Below are 19082 nucleotides of genomic sequence, written 5' to 3' on the forward strand. Positions count from 1 at the left end.
CTGTGTAGCCCCAGTTTACTGATACAGAAAGTGAGAGTTTAAGAAGTTTTTGTTTATTTCCCACAATTTCACTATTAGAGCATAACAAGACTATAATTTGATCCAAATATAATTCGACAGCACATCTTCTCAACACTTTAGTAGGCTAACCCCTCTCACAAGTAGTAAGTCTGTAGTTTGTTAGGAATAAAGTAATTATGTGCTTTTGCATTGTGATTTTTAAAGATCACTGTTAACTCAAAATTGAAAATATTTAGTCAAATAGCATTACCTTAAGTAAGTTGTGTTTAAATTTGATATAATTATAGGGAATACCTGATCATATACAAAGAATTTGATGTGTGTGTTTGGTACTTAGAAGTAATGTCTGGAAGTTAAATACGAGAATAGTTAACTCCCTTGGGGCCAAGAATTAATAGCAGTGACTTTGTTTCCAAAAAAACAAATCAGTCCTCACCAGATATGGTGCTATGTTTTAGGTGGGTTTGAGTGTAACATGATAGAGATTCCATAGACATAACGTATGTGAATGCTGGTAAGAAAGGAGTATCAACGTTACTAATCTTGTGCCCTTGAAAAAGACTGCTGCAGGCTTTCAGCCTGTAGGGGAGAGGCTGATGGAATCAGAGCGGTGGTGGCAAGCAGGTGAAAAGTGCCCTGGCTCTTTCACTTAAAACCACTCCCTTTTAACACGTCCTCCTCTCCCTTTTAGTACATCCCTGTGTCTTGGCTATGATCTCAGATTACAGGGAAACACTCCCTTGGTCACCTAATAAGTTTGTGGAAAAATAGAATTCAAAGATAAGTTTATTTTGGTACAAAATAATTAAATCTCGGCATAGTTTTTTTATCATACACATTTCCCATGAGCTTTTGAAAAACTATTACATATCTGGTTTCAAAATGTTTTTGCACCAGAATAAACTTCTCTTCTAATTCCATTTGGCCATGAGCTTTTCGAAGTCCCCTGACTTAATTCCAGAGCAGCCTTCTGATGAATTTCCTAGGTAATTCACTGTGGAGGAGAAAATGCTCCATAGATGTATATAATTTTTTATTAAACTTACAATTTTATTTCCTCTCTTCCCCTCTTTGAATTCTTTGGAGTTAAGAAGATCTAAACTTACATATGACATACAGATGTATATATATGTGTATGTATGTGTATAACCATGTGTTCACTCACTGTCCATAAATCTATATATGTGTTTGTATGTATGTGTATTTATATATAAACTTCCTAAACTCAGAAATTTATAGGAGCCAAAGACTAATAGAAGTTCATATCAAGCTAACTTTACCCTCTCTTTCTTTGATATAGTGCTCAATAACCAATAATAAGCGTTACACCACTCACCTCCTGCTTAGTTTGGAGATCAGGTGTGCCCAGAAGCCCTTGTGTTAAAGGTTTCATCCCGAGGTTGCCACTGTTGAGAGTGGTGGAAACTTCAGCATGTAGGATTTAGTCGGGGGTCTTTACGTCTTTGGAATGTAACCTCCAAAGGTCATTCTTGTTCTGGTTATTATAAAGCCCAAATGTGAGCTCACTCACTCTTTCCTCTCTGGCCCTGTGATTCTTCCTCTCTGTGCACTCCACCACTGTCATCCACCACTCTCATCACAAACCAGTGGAGCCACCCATCTTAGACTTGAACCTCCAGAGCTCAGTTAACCTTTTCTCGTTACAAGGTTCGTTGGTTAAGGTATTTCACTGTGGTAACAAAAGGCTGAACAATACACTCTCATTGATTATTTTTATTCTTAACATGCTGTCTTGAGAGGACATATAAAAATAATGTGACTTTTACTCCTTATAAGTTTGCCACAAAACTATGCCCTTTAAAAACTGTTTGGAATCCTCTTCAAAAACAAACTTCTGCACAAGGCCAGCCATCTTGTTAGAAGGGAACCTCCAGAATGAAACAGCCAGTCATGACTAAATCCTTAGAATGTAGAAGCGTGCAGTAGACTCCTCAGACTGATGTCATTACTGCATCTCATTTTTCTCTGCTACCTCTTTGAGCATGACAGAGGCAAGAAATTTTATGTCCTAAGAACAGTTTAGATGTTTTTCTTTGGCATAAAAATGTGTTCCTGTTTAATCACTTTGGTTAAGCAACTATTTTAATTTCTTTTTTTTTTTAAGATTTTATTTATTTATTTCAAAGGTAGAGTCACAGAGAGGTAGAGGCAGAGACTGCGAGAGAGAGAGATAGAGAGGTCTTCCATCTGCTGGTTCACTCCCCAGATGGCCCCAATGGCCAGAGCTGTGCTTTTCTGAAGCCAGGAGCCAGGAGCTTCTTCCAGGTCCCCAACGTGGGTGCAGGGGCCCAAGGACTTGGGCCATCTTCTACTGCTTTCCCAGGCCATAGCAGAGAGCTGGATCAGAAGTGGAGCAGCTGGGACTTGAGCCGGTGCCCACATGGGATGCTGGCACTGCAGGCAGTGGCTTTACCTGTTACGCCACAGCACCAGCCCCTGACCCTAATTTCTAAAAACATTGCTGCCGTGAGAGATAGGACTGATAGTGTAAAGAGGTTTTGGAGCTTTACTTGACTAAATTATTTGAGTTTATGCTTAATGCCTGTTTTTGAATGAAATGCATATTCTTGAACTGTTGAATTATACAAATATTTCTTTAGCTTTTGCTAAGAGTGATTGTTTTCACAAATTGATGAAAACAACTATAGTTGAAAATACATTCAGTTTAGTTTCTAGAATGTGAAGATTCAACTTTTGACATGAAACTCAACTTGGAACTAAAGTGAGACAGTACTATTTGTAGACATTTAGTAATTCTTTAACTGGCTGCCAGCAAAAACCTGACACCAGTAAAATGTCCTAGTAGTAAACTGACTTTGTTTTATTATATCTCTCTCCTGCTCAAGAACCCAAATTGGCTTCCTCTTGTCTGCCAGATTGGGGCTAATTCCTCAGGAGAACTAAAAGCTTTTTTTAATCTGTTGATCCCTCTGATCCTGAGCAACTTTATCTTCCATCCTCCTTTCTGTCCACATGCTACGGTCAATGTTATATCCCTTATGTATTCCTTGGGCATTCCTGCATTTCAGTTTCTACGGTTTGATCTGATAACCAGGCAGCATTTACCACCACCTCCCACATTTTCTTATAAAACGAGTGAATCATTGCCATAGTCTTAACCAACCTCTGAAATGGTGGTTTTGTTGTGCAAAGTATAGGAAGTATGTGTACATGGAATTATGCCTGGGATTGATCATACGAGTGGGAGTTTTGCACAGTGTGAGAACACTCCCCTAGTAGTTTGGGTATCTTACTATTCTCACCATTGTGAACTTCTGCACCAAACAGAAATTATACCACTTACTTCATTTCTGTGCACATACAATTTTGAACTTAACAGATTTTCCTTTGTGTTACCATATCAGATTGTTTGTGTTTTATTTCAAAAAGTAAACTCTCTTGTTTTGGTTATCTTTTACATAATGCCTGGTGTGCTACACATAGAAAGCCCTTAGTCCCATGAGAGTATTTCAGGCATGGAAAGCCAAGACACTCTGGCAAAAAGATCTCTGTGAGTGAGATCCCAGTGGAAAGATCAGGTCTTCAAAGAGGGAGGTGCCTTTCTTGAAGGGAGGAGAGAACCTCCACTTTGACTATGACCGTGTCTAAACAAGATAAGAGTCGGAGAACTCAAGGGGCTTCCATAGCCTTGGAAACTCATAACTGGTGCATAGGGAGATTACTGATGCCATAAACAGGAGTGTCAATTTGTAAAGTCAACAACAGGAGTCACTGTGCACTTACTCCTCATGTAGGATCTCTGTCCTTAACGTGCTGTACATTGAGATTCAATGCTATAACGAGTACTCAAACAGTATATTTCACTTTGTGTTTCTATGGGGGTGCAAACGATTGAAATCTTTACTTAATGTACACTAAACTGATCTTCGTAAAAAAAAAAAAAAAAAGAAAAAAAAGAAATTATCAATTCCCAACTTGACTCTCACTGGGATTAAACATGACAATAGGTCTGATCTGATTTCATCATCATTTAAAAAAAATCATCTATTATTTTTCACTTTATGTTTCTGTGTGGGAGCAAACTGTTGAAATACTTACTTAAGGTATACTAAGCTGATCTTCTGTATATTAAGATAATCGAAAATGAATCTTGATGTGAATGGAAGGGGAGAGGGAGTGGGAAAGGGGAGGGTTGTGGGTGGGAGGGACGGTATGGGGGGGGAAGCCATTGTAACACATGAGTCGTACTTTGGAAATTTATATTCATTAAATAAAAGATAAAAAAAAATAGAAAGCCCTTAGTAATGTGGTTCAGATATAAATATGCATATCTGTAAATAGGTTTTAAAGAATTTATAGCATAGTGCCATTCATTTGTTCTAAACAAAATGAAGCTATTAAAGTTGTTTCTGAGGTTTTTAGGTTCTTTTTCTGATCTGCTACTTAATAGCTGCTTCTTTGCTGTTCACTCACTTTCCATTTCGTGTTTAAGAATCTGAATTTTGGCCAGTGTTGATGCAGCAGGTTAAGCTGCTGCTTGGGACTCCCACATCTCATATTGGGGTTCTGGCTCCTCCACTTCCTGTCCGGCTTCCTACTAGGATACCTGGGAGGCAGCAGATGATGGCCCGAGTACTTGTGTTCTTGCCATACATGTGGGCAATCCAGATGGAGTCCCTGGCTCCTGGCTGTGGCCTGGCCTAGCACAGGCTGTTAAGGGCATTTGAGGAGTGAACCAATGAGTAGGAGCTCCTTTCTCCCTCTCGCTTCCTCCCACACTATCCCTTAACTTACCCAACCCCCTCTCTACCATCTGTGTCTTTGTCTGCCATAGGTCCTGAACAGGAGCAGCATTCAATGACAAATCTGCTTTATGAAATACTCAGTACTGGAATAACTGAGATTTTTCAGTATAACAGTTTAAAATACCCAACAAGTAAAAATATCTCCAGTGTCCATCTTTTGGAATAAGTATTATTGAGCACATTGAGCACAAATGCCTTGTAATTTTCTAGGTACTTAGTCTAGAGGGGAAACAATGGACAAAGATTCTTGATCTTTTATAATTTGTATTTTATGGAGCTGGAGAGGCAACATAATAAGTAAGTTTGCATGTCAGGAGATGATATGCTGTGGGGAAAAACAGAGCAGAGTAGGAAGAATGAGGAGTGACACTGTGGTAGATGGTTGGATATGGAAGTCTGGAGTTCTAGGGGAGATCTGTAAGGAGGAACCAAAACTAAGGGTGTCCTATAATTCCAATGGGGAAAGTATATCAAGGAGAAAGCAGGAATTGACATGTTAAGAGTTGATAATAGGCCAAGAAGAGTCAGATGTTTCTGATAGATTAAATAAGAGGAATACTGAGGTTTGTGCATTAGATTTAGCCATGTGGAGATGGTCGGTGACTTAAAAGAATGGGATTTTTGGGGAAATGGAGACAAAAGCCAATGAAATGGGTTTCAGAAAAGAGAGCATTTGGAGATAGTAAGTATTGCTTGGTGTTGGAATGAGGGTGATCATACAGCCCACTTTCCCACAGACTACCCTGGGATTCACCACTTGCCCCAACATATTTATTAGTAGTGCCTCATTTCCTTCTCAGATGGGTCCTGCTTCCAACAAGAAATTATACGGTCAGTGTGGTTATGATTCATTGCTGTTATTCATTTTAACACCCAAATTTGGCCAGTGGGCAGCCCCTTTTTGCCAAGCTGATGTGACTTTATTTTCGAGACTGTGTTGAACCCCAGTAGTAACTTTTGGCATAAGAAAGCATTGCATGGCTTAACACTTTTCCTTCCTCATACATGTGTTCAACCTTTTCTCTAAGAAGCCCTGCTCCATTTCAGAGGTATTTAGCAACCAAGATTGAAGCATAGATTTTGATTGGCAGGGAAAGGAATGGGAAAGGCGGGCAGCCAGTTAGAAGAAGGTGCTCTAGACACTTTTAAGAAACAATTTACTGAAGATGCTGAGTTGAGTGAATAGTAAATGTATTCATACAATTCAATGCAAAGCTTAATGGATGGAGTGTAAGACTCCTAGAGGAAGTATATCACTGTGTTAGTGCAAACTAATAGTATTGAGGTCCAGTAAGAAGTCACATTCTGCCTGTAAGACAGTGATACAATGGGCCTTGTAGTGACTGGTCCTGGAGGCAGGAAACCTGTTAGGCCGTTACAGTGCATGCAGTCCAGAATGGAATCCTGATCCCAGCGGCAGGGTAACAGTAATCCAAAGGAGGGAACAAGTTCAGCAGACAATACAGAAGAGAAAGCAGAAAGGGGTGGAGCATACCAGACTTAATGAAGAGGTTCAAGAGTGTCAGATGACCCTCAGCTGAGTACTCAGAGCAGGAGAGGGTGGAGTGTGTGTACTGAAGTAGAGAATGCAGGAGTAGATGTAGGGGGATCACAGTGAGATTTTCCTTAGGAAAAAGCCTTTTTCAATCATTATTTTGAAGAGATACTTACACGCCCATATTTATTACAGCACTGTTTACTTTAGCTAAGACATGGAATCAACTGAACTCCCCATGGCTGCATGAATGGATAAAGAAAATGTGGCACATATACACAGTGAAATATTATTCAGCCATAAAAATGAATGAAGTCCTTGAGTAGGTGTAGTGCACAGCGGGTTAAGCTGCCACTTGGGACCGCAACATCTTGCATCAGATTGCCACTTAAAGTCCAGTAACTCTGGTTCTTGTCCAGTTTTCTTCTAATGCTCCTGGGAGGCAGTGGATAATGGCTGTAGTACTTGCTCTCCTGCCACCCATGCGGAAGCTCCAGATGGAGTTCCTGGCTCCTGTTTCAGCCTGACTGTGCTCTCTGGCTGTTTCAGGCATTTGGAGAGTGAACCAGGGAATGAAATCTCTCTCTCTCTTTCTCCCTCTCTCTCCTTCCCCTCCCTCTCTCTCTCCCTGTGCCTTTGAAATAAATGAATAAACCTTTCCAAAAAATACTGTCATTTGCAGCGATGTGTGTGGAACTGGAAGACATTATGGTAAGTGAAATAAACCAGGCACAGAAAGAAACATCACATGTTCTCTTTCAGGTGAAAGCTTTAAAAGTTGATATCATAGAAGTAGTCTAGAAGAGTAGCCACTAGAGGTGAGGAAGAGTGGGGAGTGGGGTTGGGGAGAACATAAGAAGTTGCAAAACAGGAACCAAAATATAGTTAGGAGGAATTGGTCCCACCCTTTTGTAGTGTAAGAAAATGACCATAGAAGAGTTTGAAGGTTCCAAATGTACAGAAATACAAGTATTTGGTATCTCATTTGATCACTACAGGTAGTATACATGCATCATTACATTACCACACTGTATCACATAAATATGTGTACATATTATGTGTCCATTTTTGTATGAGACAGAATCTGTTGGACTGTTAGCAGTACTGTATGTCAAGATATGTGAAGGGTCTCAGATATAACCCTGTTCACAAGCTAACAAGTTAGCCTAATACCTCTAAATGGAATACACCGTGGAGTATAGATTCTGAGACTGAGGATGAGAAAACTATCTGAGTACATTTGTAGCTTTGGTAGTATGAAAAGCAAACACGAGTCCTTGTTTAGAACAAGTTGACTTAATCAACCATGCCACATTGTCTGCCCAGGATTTTATTCTTTATTTAAAGCTGAATAATAGTCCATGTGTATATGTAATACATTTTCTTTATCCTTTCGTCAATCTATAGATACCTCAGCTGATGCTGTCCCTTACCTAAAGTAATAATGCTGCAATAAACATGGGAGTCCAAGTGTCTCCGATACAGTGACTTCATTTCCAGTTGTAGAGTTGCTAGAACATATAGTGGTCCAGTTTTCAGCTTGAAAAGAAACTTCCCAACTGTTTTCCTTAGCTGCTGTGTTAATTTACATTTCTGCCAGCAGTGTATAAGAGTTTCATTTCCTGTGCATTCTCCCCAACATTTGTTAATTTTCATGTTTTTGACATTAATCATTCTGTCTGCAGTGAGAAGATACCTCCTTGGAATTTTGATTTGCACTTTCATTGTGATTAGTTATGGTGACCCTTTTTTACATGTATTTCTTTGTCATTAGTTTATGTTCTTGAGAGAAAGAACATTTGCTCATTTTTAATCAGGTCATTTGGTTTTTGATGTTGAACTGTTTGAGTTCCTTTATATATTCTGGATATTAATCCCTTGTCAGATGATTTGTTAGGAAATATTTTCTTGCGGTGGGCACTGTGACATAGGGGGTAGAGCCTCCACCTGCAGTGCCAGCATCCCATATGGGCACCAGTTCAACTCCTGGCTGCTCCACTTTTTTTTTTTTTTTTTTTTGACAGGAAGAGTGGACAGTGAGAGAGAGAGAGAGAGACAGAAAGGTCTTCCTTTGCCGTTGGTTCACCCTCCAATGGCCACCACGGCTGGCGCGCTGCGGCCGGCGCACCGCACTAATCCGAAGGCAGGAGCCAGGTGCTTCTCCTGGTCTCCCATGGGGTGCAGGGCCCAAGCACTTGGGCCATCCTCCACTGCACTCCTGGGCCACAGCAGAGAGCTGGCCTGGAATAGGGCCAACCGGGACAGAATCTGGCGCCCCGACCGGGACTAGAACCCGGTGTGCCGGCGCCGCTAGGTGGAGGATTAGCCTATTGAGCCGCGACGCCGGCTTTTTTTTTTTTTTTTTTTTTTGACAGGCAGAGTGGACAGTGAGAGAGAGAGACAAGAGAGAGAGGTCAGCAGGAAGTATTACCATGTTCCTAAAGTTGTTTCCTCCTGGTCTCCCATGGGGTACGGGGCCCAAGGACTTGGGGCATCCTCCACTGCCCTCCTGGGCCACAGCAGAGAGCTGGCCTGGAAGAGGAGCAATCAGAACAGATCCACGCCCCAGTCGGGACTAGAACCCGGGGTGCCAGCACCGCAGGCAGAGGATTAGCCTAGTGAGCCGCAGCACCTGCCAGGCTGCTCCACTTCTATCCAGCTCTCTATTATGGCTGGGAAAGCAGAAGAAGATGGTCCAAGTCCTTGGGCCCTCTTTCTCGCCCTGTGTAACTCTGACTTTCGAATCAATAAATAAATCTTAAAAAAAAAATTTCTCCCACTCTGTAGTTGTCTTTTCACTGTGTTAATTGTTTAATTTGCCGTATAGAATCTTCTTAGTTTGATGTAATATCGTATGTCTGTTTTTGCGTTTGGTACCTGTGCTTTTGGTATTTTTTCTTTTTTTCCCTCCAGAAGCCTTTTATTTAAGGAATGCGAACTTCATGCATTTCATAATTACAACTTTAGGAACATGGTGATACTTCCTGCTGTACCTGCCCTCCACCCCTCTTCCTCCTTCTCCTATTCCCAGTCTCTTGGGGGTGAGATGAAACCTCATGGTGGTTTTCATTTGCATTTACCTGACAGCTAGTGATCCTGAGATTTTTTTCATGTGTCTGTTGGCCATTTGGATTTCCACTTTGAAAAATGCCTGTTTAAGTCCTTTGCCCATTTGCTACCTGGGTTGTTCGCCTTGTTTCTGAGTTTCCTGATCTCTTTATACACTTTGGTTATTAATCCTTTATCAGTTACACAGTTTGAAAATTCCTCCTATTCTGTCTGTTGACTCTCCACTTTGCTGTTTCTTTTGTAGTACAGAGCTTCTCAATTTGATATAATACCATTTGTTGATTTTGGCTTTGATTGTCTGTACCTCTGGGGTCTTTTCTAAGATCTTTGCCTATGCCAGTGTCTTGCAGGGGTCCCCCAATGGTCTATAATAATTTGACGGTATCAGGTAATAGAGTTAGGGCTTTACTAAACCATTTTGAGTGGATTTTTGTGTAACGTGTGAGGGTAGGGGTCTTGCTTCATACTTCTTCATGTGGAGACCCAGTTTTCCCAGCACCATTGGTTGAAGAGACTGTCTTTGCTTCAAGAATTTGTTTTAGCTCTTAGTCAAAGATAAGCTGGTTGTAGACACACAGATTGATTTCTGGCATTTCTTTTCTGTTCCATTGGTCTATCCATCTGTTTTTGTACCAATATTAGGCTGTTTTGATTATAACTGCCCTGTAGTATGTCTTGAAATCTGGTATTGTGATGCCTCTAGCTTTGTTTCTGTTGTATAAGATTGCTATAGCTATTTGGGGTCTATTATGTTTCCGTATGAATTTCAGCATCATTTTTTCTATATCTGAGAAGAATGTCTTTGGTATTCTGATTGGTATCACATTGAATCTGTAAATTGCTTTCAGTAGTATGGACATTTTGATATTGATTCTTCCAATCCATGAACATGGAAGATTTTTCCTTTTTTTTGTATCTTCTGTTTCTTTCTTTAATGTTTTGTAATTGTCATCATAGAGATCTTTGACATCCTTAGTTAAATTTATTCCAAAGTATTTGATTATTTTTGTAGCTATTGTGAATGGGATGGATCTTAGAAGTTCTTTGTCAGCCGGCGCCACAGCTCAATAGGCTAATCCTCCGCCTAGCAGCGCCAGCACACCGGGTTCTAGTCCCGGTCGGGGGGCCGGATTCTGTCCCGGTTGCTCCTCTTCCAGGCCAGCTCTCTGCTGTGGCCCAGGAGCGCAGTGGAGGATGGCCTAAGTGCTTGGGCCCTGCACCCTCATGGGAGACCAGGATAAGCACCTGGCTCCTGGCTTCGGATCACTGTGGCGCGCCGGCCTCAGCGCGCCACCCGCGGCAGCCATTGGAGGGTGAACCAAAATAATAATAATAAAGTAAAAAAAAATCTTAATTTCATGGGAGAAATTTTATTTCATGTCATTTATGTATTTCATTAGTTTGTGGATTTGCTTCTCATTCATCCTATGAATTCCTTTTCTGGCATTTCTTCAGTCCCTTTGTCTTCACATTCTAGTATTGAAGTGTTGTGTTCTTTTGGAGTCACCATGTTGTCTTCCTTATTCTTGTTTCTTTAGTTGCTGTATTTATTATTAGGCATTTGTGGAGATACTTGTTGGTTTCTTTTTTTGTTTTGTGTTTTCTCTGTGATGGTTTTTATCGGTGGACTGTGCCTCTGTGGCTCAGAGGAGTATCTGCTTTTTCAGTGAATATTCAGAGGAGTGTGCTGGGTGTGGTCAGGGAGCTCTGTTCAGTGCTCCAGGCTGAAGGGTAACACCCTTCATCAAGGTAACACCCAGGTTGGGCGTGGTAAATCAGAAGGGGTGTTTGTTCTGCTCTGTTGGTGTAGTCTTACACGTGCCCCCTCTCCTCAGTGGAGACCAGTGCCTAGGCACTAGCCCCAGTGGGTACCATATTCGTTCATGTTGCCACAATAACCACACAAAGGGTCTGTGTAGGTCCTCAGTGTAAGCATGGATCCCACAGCAATGACCCTCACCAGGGAATCAGGGAACCCCAAGCATGTAGAGCTGCCCACAGTGACTGCCCGAAGTCCCAGCCATACCCTGTACCTTCCCATGCAGCCACAGTGTTTTTACAGTCCTGGCACACAAGGCTCCCACAGTTACGAGCACCCAGTCCCCTGTCAGTTCTCCCAACCAGACTCAGGCTCTCCACGTGTCAGGTTGCTGGGCAGCAGAAATGAGCTGGCACAGAAGTTACGTATGTCCAAAATGGCACCCACCCTCTCTCTGCTTGTTTCAGGATGCCGGTGCAGCATGGTCAGGGAGAGAAACCTGCCCCTTTTTATATCCTCTAGATTTGCAGGTACACTGTCCTCCACAGGGCTCTAAGCCAGACTCGCGCCAGGCTCTTCTCACAGCTTTATCACCAGTGGCTTAGGCTGCTGCAGTCCAGTCTCACCTAATTCTCCAAAACTGGTGCAGAGACTCTTGGCTCCTGGGGTCCTGAGTTGTACACATCTACACCCTCCACATAGGTCCACAGTCTCCCTCTAATTTGCATGGAGTTTCTTCTGCCATTTTCTCCCGAACTCTTCCCTGAAACTGTACTCTTTCCACTTTTTTTAATCTATCTTCCCTTAGACTAGAGCAGTAAGCTCCCTCCCTATCCGCCATCTTGGATCTCCCAAAATAAACTCGGTATTTTTCTAAAAATTCTTTATGCCTATACCCATCTCTTAAAATGTTTCCCCTATGTTTTCTTCTAGCAGTTGCATAATTCTAGATTGTACACTTAGATATTTTATTCATTTTTAGTTTATTTTTGTATATGGTGAGAGATAGGGATATACTTTACATGTTTTTGCATATGTGTGTAATCCAGGTTGTTCGGGCACCATTTAGTGAAACTGTTGTCCTTTCTGCTGTGTATATTCTTGACACCTGTTTTGAAAATTGGTTGGATATGAGTGCATGGATTAACTTCCAAGTCCTCTATTCTATTCCATTCGGCTATAATTTCTTGCACTACTGTGCTGTTTGGTTATTATAGCTGTGTGTTATGTTTTAAGATCAAGTGTTGTTACGCCTCCAGCTTTGTTCTTTTTGCATGGGATTGCCGGATTGCCTTGGATATTTTAGGACTTTTGTGGTTCCATGTGAATTTTGTTTTTTCTATTTCTATAAAGAATGTCCTTTTTTTAAAATTATTTATTTATTTGAGAGGTAGGATTACAGAGAGAAAGAAAGAGAAAGGTCTTCATTTGTTGGTTCACTCCTCAAATGGCTACATCGACCAGAGCTGGGCCAATCCAAAACCAAGAGCCATGAGCTTCTAGGTCTCCCACACAGAATCAGGAGCTGAAACACGTGGGCCATCTTCCACTGCCTTCTCAGGCCATTAGCGGAGAGCTGGATGAGAAGAGGAGCAGCAGGGACAGGAATTGGGGCCCACATAAGATGGCAGCACCTTAGGCGGCCATGCCATAGCACCAGCTCCTGTCTTGGTATTTTGATTGCGTTTGTTAGCAATCTGCAGATCACTCTGCTCAGTAAGAATACTTTAGTAGTATTAATTCTTGGAATCTGTGAGCACAGCTTGTCTCCCCATTTCTTGGCATCCTCTTTAATTTCTTTTAGAAGTGTTTTACAGTTTTCCTTGTAGTGCTCTATAATTTCCTTGGTTAGATTTATTCTTATGTTTATTTTGTAGCTGTTGTGAATTTGCCTTTCTAGTAGCAAATAGTGATAAATAAGGTATTTTTAAATATACCCAGCCTGATGAGATTTGGATTATTTTAATAGACTGCAGGTTTTGAAAATATGTCTTGTGTATTTGAAAAGATACAGTTTGTACTATTTGTGTATATATTCTACATAAATACAAAAGACAGATTTACTTTATTAACTATAGTCATGCATCACTTAACAATAGGGATATGTTCTGAGAAATGTGTTAGGCAATTTTGCCCTTGTACAAACATCTTTGGTTGTTCTTTTTATAAGATTTATTTATTTGAAAGCAGAGTTTATAGGGAGGGAGGGAGAGAATGAATCAATCTTCAGTCCGCTGGTTCACTCCCCAAATGGCTGCAACAGCCAGGGCTGGGCTGATCTGAAGCCAGGAAGCAGGAGCTTCTTTGAGGTCTTGGGTGGCTGGGGCCAGCCCTCTTGAGCCATCTGCTGTTTTCCCAGGTACAGTGGCAGGGAGCTGGAAGGGATGGAGCATCTGGAACTCCAACCGCACATGTATGAGATGCCAGTGTCACGTTACCCATGATGCCACAATGCTGGCCTCTCACAATTTTTTTTTAATATTTTAAACTTTCTGAAGAGTCTTTTGTTAGTAGTGTTTTGTAGTTTCTGCCTTATATAATTAGTTGCTGTGTTTCATTTGATATGTAGATTGTCATGTTATTTTCTTTATGTTGTTTAAACATTTTTCTCTTCCTTAATTTTTTATGCGATATATGATCTCATTCCTTGCTTTCTAATTATTCCCACTTGCCTGGAGTATCTTTGCAATCCCTCTGTCTTAGCATTTTAAAATACGATGTTCTTAATTCATCTCTTATTTATAAGAGTATGTTGTTCAGTATAAAATTAGTTTTTGCTTTGTTATCCGATTTGAAAATGTTCTTCTTTAATAAGCACATTAAACTAATTGACATTAAGTTAAATTCTTGATGCTCTTAATTTGGTTATATTTTATATTCTAATTACTGAGGATTCAATCCTGTATTTACTGTTTTTTTCTCCACTTGATGTAGCTTTGTGATTTAAAAAAAAAAAAAAAACTCTTTTGGTGTTTAGAAAGGCCTGTATTTGTGTTCCGTGGTTACAGTTGTATTTATAGCTCCTATAGTGCCCTCAAAAGTACTTTTCCATTTTCTTATGTAATCTTTTATTTTCTAGTCTGTCCATCTTAAATGGTATCATTTGACTACTGCCTGTTTACTTAAACCTAGACAATAGTCAGCGATTGTACTCTGCCTTTCCCCGTCTCCTCTCCTTTTTTTCAGTTGCATTTTTTTCTGTTTAGTCAAAACATAACGTTGTGTACTGTCCTTTCTTCTATACTTCCACATTTATTTTAATGCTTGCTGTACAAATAAATATTCAGTATCAGTTCTTTTATCAAAGGTATCTCTTGCTGGTTCAAACTCTTCATTTAAAGGATTTCTCTAGAGAGGCACATGTATACACTATTCTCTGAATATTTTCAAATTCAGAACTATTTTTCTATAGATTTGGTTATTTGAAGAGCTGTTTGGGTTATAAAGTCCTTGGGTTACTGTCACTGGTACTGAGTTCCTTGAAAACAGTATTCTGTACTTACTTTGATGTTCTTAGGAAGATTAGTTCTTTAAGTCATTTACTGTGGCTTTTTAGTAGTATTGTGATTTCTTGTAATGGTAGAAGTTACAGTTTTACAAAAGTTAGAATTTTATTTCATATCAGGTTTCTTTTTTTTTTTTTAACTTTTATTTAATGAATATAAATTTCCAAAGTACAGCTTATGGCTTACAAGGGCTTCCCCCCCATAACGTCCCTCCCACCCGTAACCCTCCCCTTTCCTACTCCCTCTCCCCTTCCATTCACATCAAGATTCATTTTCAATTCTCTTTATATACAGAAGATCAGTTTAGCATACACTAAGTAAAGATTTCAACAGTTTGCTCCCACACAGAAACATAAAGTGAAAAATACTGTTTGAGTACTAATTATAGCATTAAATCTCAATGTACAGCACACTAAGGACAGAGATCCTACATGAGGAGTAAGTGCACAGTGACTCCTGTTGTTGACTTAACAAATTGACACTCTTGTTTATGGCATCAGTAATCAACCTAGGCTCTTGTCATGAGCTGCCAAGGCTATGGAAGCCCCCTGAGTTCACCGACTCTGATCATATTTAGCCAAGGCCATGGTCAAAGTGGAAGTTCTCTCCTCCCTTCAGAGAAAGGTACCTCCTTCTTTGATGACCCGTTCTTTCCACTGGGATCTCATTCGCGGAGATCTTTCATTTAGGTGTTTTTTGTTTGTTTGTTTGTTTGTTTGTTTTTTTTTCCCCCCCCAGAGTGTCTTGGCTTTCCATGCCTGAAATACTCTCATGGGCTTTTCAGCCGGATCTGCATGCCTTAAGGGCTGATTCTGAGGCCAGAGTGCTGTTTAGGACATCTGCCATTCTATGGGTCTGCTGTGTATCTCACTTCCCATGTTGGATCGTTCTCTCCCTTTTTTATTCTATCAGCTAGTATTTGCAGACACTATTCTTGTTTATGTAATCCCTTTGGCTCTTAGTCCTATCATTATGATCAATTGTGAACAGAAATTGATCACTGGGACTAGTGAGATGGCATTGGTACATGCCACCTTGATGGGATTGAATTGGAATCCCCTGGTATGTTTCTAACTCTACCGTTTGAGGTAAGTCAGCTTGAGCCTGTCCCGAATTGCACATCTCTTCCCTCTCTTATTCCCACTCTTATATTTAACAGCGATCACTTTTCAGTTAAGTTTCAGCCCTTAAGAAGAATTGTGTATTGATTACAGTATTCAACCAAAAGTATTAAGTAGAACAAACAAACAAAAAATACTAAGAGGGATAACATATCAAGTTGCTCATCAACAGTCAGGGTGAGGGCTGATCAAGTCACCATTTCTCATAGTGTTCATTTCACTTTAACAGGTTTCCTTCTTGGTGCTCAGTTAGTTGTCACCTATCAAGGAGAACAAGTGGTATTTGTCCCTTTGGGACTGGCTTATTTCACTCAGCATAATGTTTTCCAAATTCCTAACAGGGATCACTTTCAGTTAAAATTTAAACACCTAAGAATAATTGTGTGTTAATTAAAGAGTTCAATCAATGGTACTAGAACAAAAAAAATACTAAAATAGATAAAGTATTACATTGTACATCAACTGTCAGGACAAGAGCTGATCAAGTCACTGTTTCTCATAGTGTCCATTTCATTTCAACAAGTTTCTCCTTTGGTGCTCAGTTAGTTGTTGCCAATCAGGGAGAACATATGATATTTGTCCCTTTGGGACTGGCTTAATTCACTCAGCATGATGTTTTCCAAATTCCTCCATCTTGTTGCAAATGACCGGGTTTCGTTGCTTAGAGCACAACTTGGGAAGGAACTTATTTAATTCATAATAATGACAGTTTAAAATCAGACTCCTAACTAAAATTACTTTGTTTTATAGGAATTGAAACCTGATGTAGTAACTAAATCTGCTCTTGGTGATGATATCAACTTTGAAAAAGTCTGCAAAAAGGTATATCTGAAAATAATTTTGTTTGATTTTTGAAAAGTACCTCATTTGTATTGTTTACTTTTTCCGTGTCACTTTCTTCACTGAAGAAAAAACTTATCAAGAAGCCGGTTACTGTTTTCCTCACTGAACTCCAGGATTGCTACTGAAAAATGTTCTTATAACATTTACAAGTTTTGCTTTGCTATGATCTCGCCTCTCCAAGGTCATTAAAGTATGTTAATATAGTATTTCATGTGTTATATAACTATTAGTCTCTTAGCCTTGTTAGTTACAAATAGCAGTCTATTCTTAACAGATCATTTTCCTGAATAATTCATTTAATGTCTGTGTTCATTTTGTGAAAGAATTCTTTTTTTACCTCTTTAAAGATGAGGCTAATGGAGTTCAAAGAAATTGAAAGAGCTGACTGAGACTTAATGCTGTATCATGTGGCACAGTCAGCACTTTTCTCCAGAGCTTCCGTTGTTTGTGTTTGTCGCTCCTGCTTCTTATTTACTGTTTCCCCATTTTCGTTGTGCCCACTTGGTTTATGTCTGTCTACCTAAGACAATGTCACTTGAGTGCAGGCTTTACCTGATTTTTCTGTTTCCTGTTTTTACTTTTACTGATTTTTTGCCCTAGTCTACATTATTTCTTTCTGTCTCCTAGCAGTCTTCATGCTATCAAATAATTGTACCATATTATTTGAACAAGCACCATGTCTATAAATAATTCCAAGAATTAAATAGTCACTCTAAAACTAAGTAAAATCTAGATGTATATGGATCACTGGACCTTACAACTTTTCTTAAAACTTTAATTCTTTGGGCCAATTCATTCAGGGCTGACAGGACGCCTTCTGTTTTTTCTTAGGATGGATGCATGCATTCTTGATGTTCCTTCAAATAGGAAGCCACAGATGGTTCAAATGACCATGCCCGTTGTTGTATGTAAATGACCACAGTCCTGAGAGGATCGCTTTGCCCAATCCTTGTCCATTTCCTATTCTTTCAGATCAGACTGATGGAAGTAGTGCTGCTTGCATTAATAACAGTGATAAGCTTCATGATCTCTCAGAAGAGGTTACGCTGGACTGAGTTGTAGTCCTCAGTGTTTTCCGTTTTTCTTCTAGAAACCAGATGGAGCACCCTATCTTACTCTTTTCTGTAATTCTTCCCCGGCACTCATTCAGCTCCTCCTACTGCCACCTCCCGCTTCCCACTACCACTACCACCAGTACCAAATTACACTATCTAAATAGTGGTAAGTGTCAGGAAAAGCTCTTTAATTAAGTTGTCATGCTACTTCTGTGTTGTGTTTTTCTTTATTTTTTAAGTTAATTTTTTTCATTTGAGAGTGGTTTATTTTGGCTTACTTACCTTGCTTCACAGTGATGTTCACATATAGTGCTTACCTGTGTGGGTGTCAAAACCTAAGTTACCAGACCTAGTGCTGTGGCATAGTGGGTAAAGCTGCCACCTACAGTGCTGGCATTCCATATGGGCGCCCGTTCGAGACCCGGCTGCCCCACTTCGATCCAGCTCTCTGCTATGGCCTGGAAAAGCGCTAGAAGATGGCCCAAGTCCTTAGGCCTCTGCATCCACATGGGAGACCTAATGGAAGCTCCTGGCACCTGGCCTCAGATCAGCTCAGCTCTGGCCGTTGCGGCCATCTGGGGAGTGAACCAGCAGGTGGAAGACCACTCTGTCTCTCTCTCTCTCTGCCTCTCTGTAGCTCTGCCTTTCAAATAAATAATTTTTTTTTTTGACAGGATTATACAGTGAGAGAGACAGAAAGGTCTTCCAATAAATAAATAAATCTTGAAAGAAATTATTTAAAAAACCTAACTTAACAAAACCTATTTGATTTCCATATGAACTTGCATTTTTATGTGTCAGTTTTTCATTTTTTTTTGAATTTTATCTGACATAGGAGCATTCATTAGACAGAATATAGGAAAGTATAGTTCTTTTTCCCTTCTATAGAAAACACTTCATTTATCTACTTTAAGCTTTTAATTTAGCAGTGTTAGTTGACTTTAAAGTATTGCTGCTAGTGTTCTACTTTTACCAGTTCATTTAGAGCTGGTTTTAGAAAAGATTTCAAAAATTCACATCGCATGTAAGAGATCTTTGTCATTTTTAGTCTACTGTGTACATTCAGAGGTGCATCCTCAAAATTATGTTCAAAATTGAAGACCAAAAGCTTTTGTGCTCACAATAAATACACATAAGCCAAAATAAAATTTTCCCATTAAAAGATGAGGTGTTTTCCATTTTTTTATTTAATTTATTTGAAATGGAAGAAACTGGAGGTGTGTGAAAACCACAATTTCCTGACAGTCTTCCATGGCAAACATTATGTCAGCTTTAAATAAGGAAAGCTGTGGTTTCCTTCATACCTCTCAATATTGTGAAGACTTTTTCATGCAGGTGTAAAAGCTGTTTGTTTGAAGAGACTACTTGGTAGCCTTTTTCAAAAGCTTCAAAATAAATTTATTTAAATTTAAAAATGTATCAATAT

The 19082-nt window shown here is 39.9% G+C and overlaps 1 protein-coding gene across 1 annotated transcript in view; it reads left to right on the forward strand.

The window, feature by feature from the left end:
• The window catches only part of SRFBP1 (serum response factor binding protein 1), a 68485-nt gene that overhangs the window by 28938 nt on the left and 20465 nt on the right, over positions 1-19082 (forward strand). The window contains exon 4 of the mRNA XM_008254947.4: positions 16509-16580. Within this exon, the coding sequence (XP_008253169.2) occupies positions 16509-16580 (72 nt within the window). The remainder of the gene's footprint in view (positions 1-16508; positions 16581-19082) is intronic.

The sequence above is a fragment of the Oryctolagus cuniculus genome, chromosome 6 (genome assembly GCF_964237555.1).
Source record: "Oryctolagus cuniculus chromosome 6, mOryCun1.1, whole genome shotgun sequence".
In the NCBI taxonomy this organism is placed as follows: Eukaryota; Metazoa; Chordata; class Mammalia; order Lagomorpha; family Leporidae; genus Oryctolagus; species Oryctolagus cuniculus.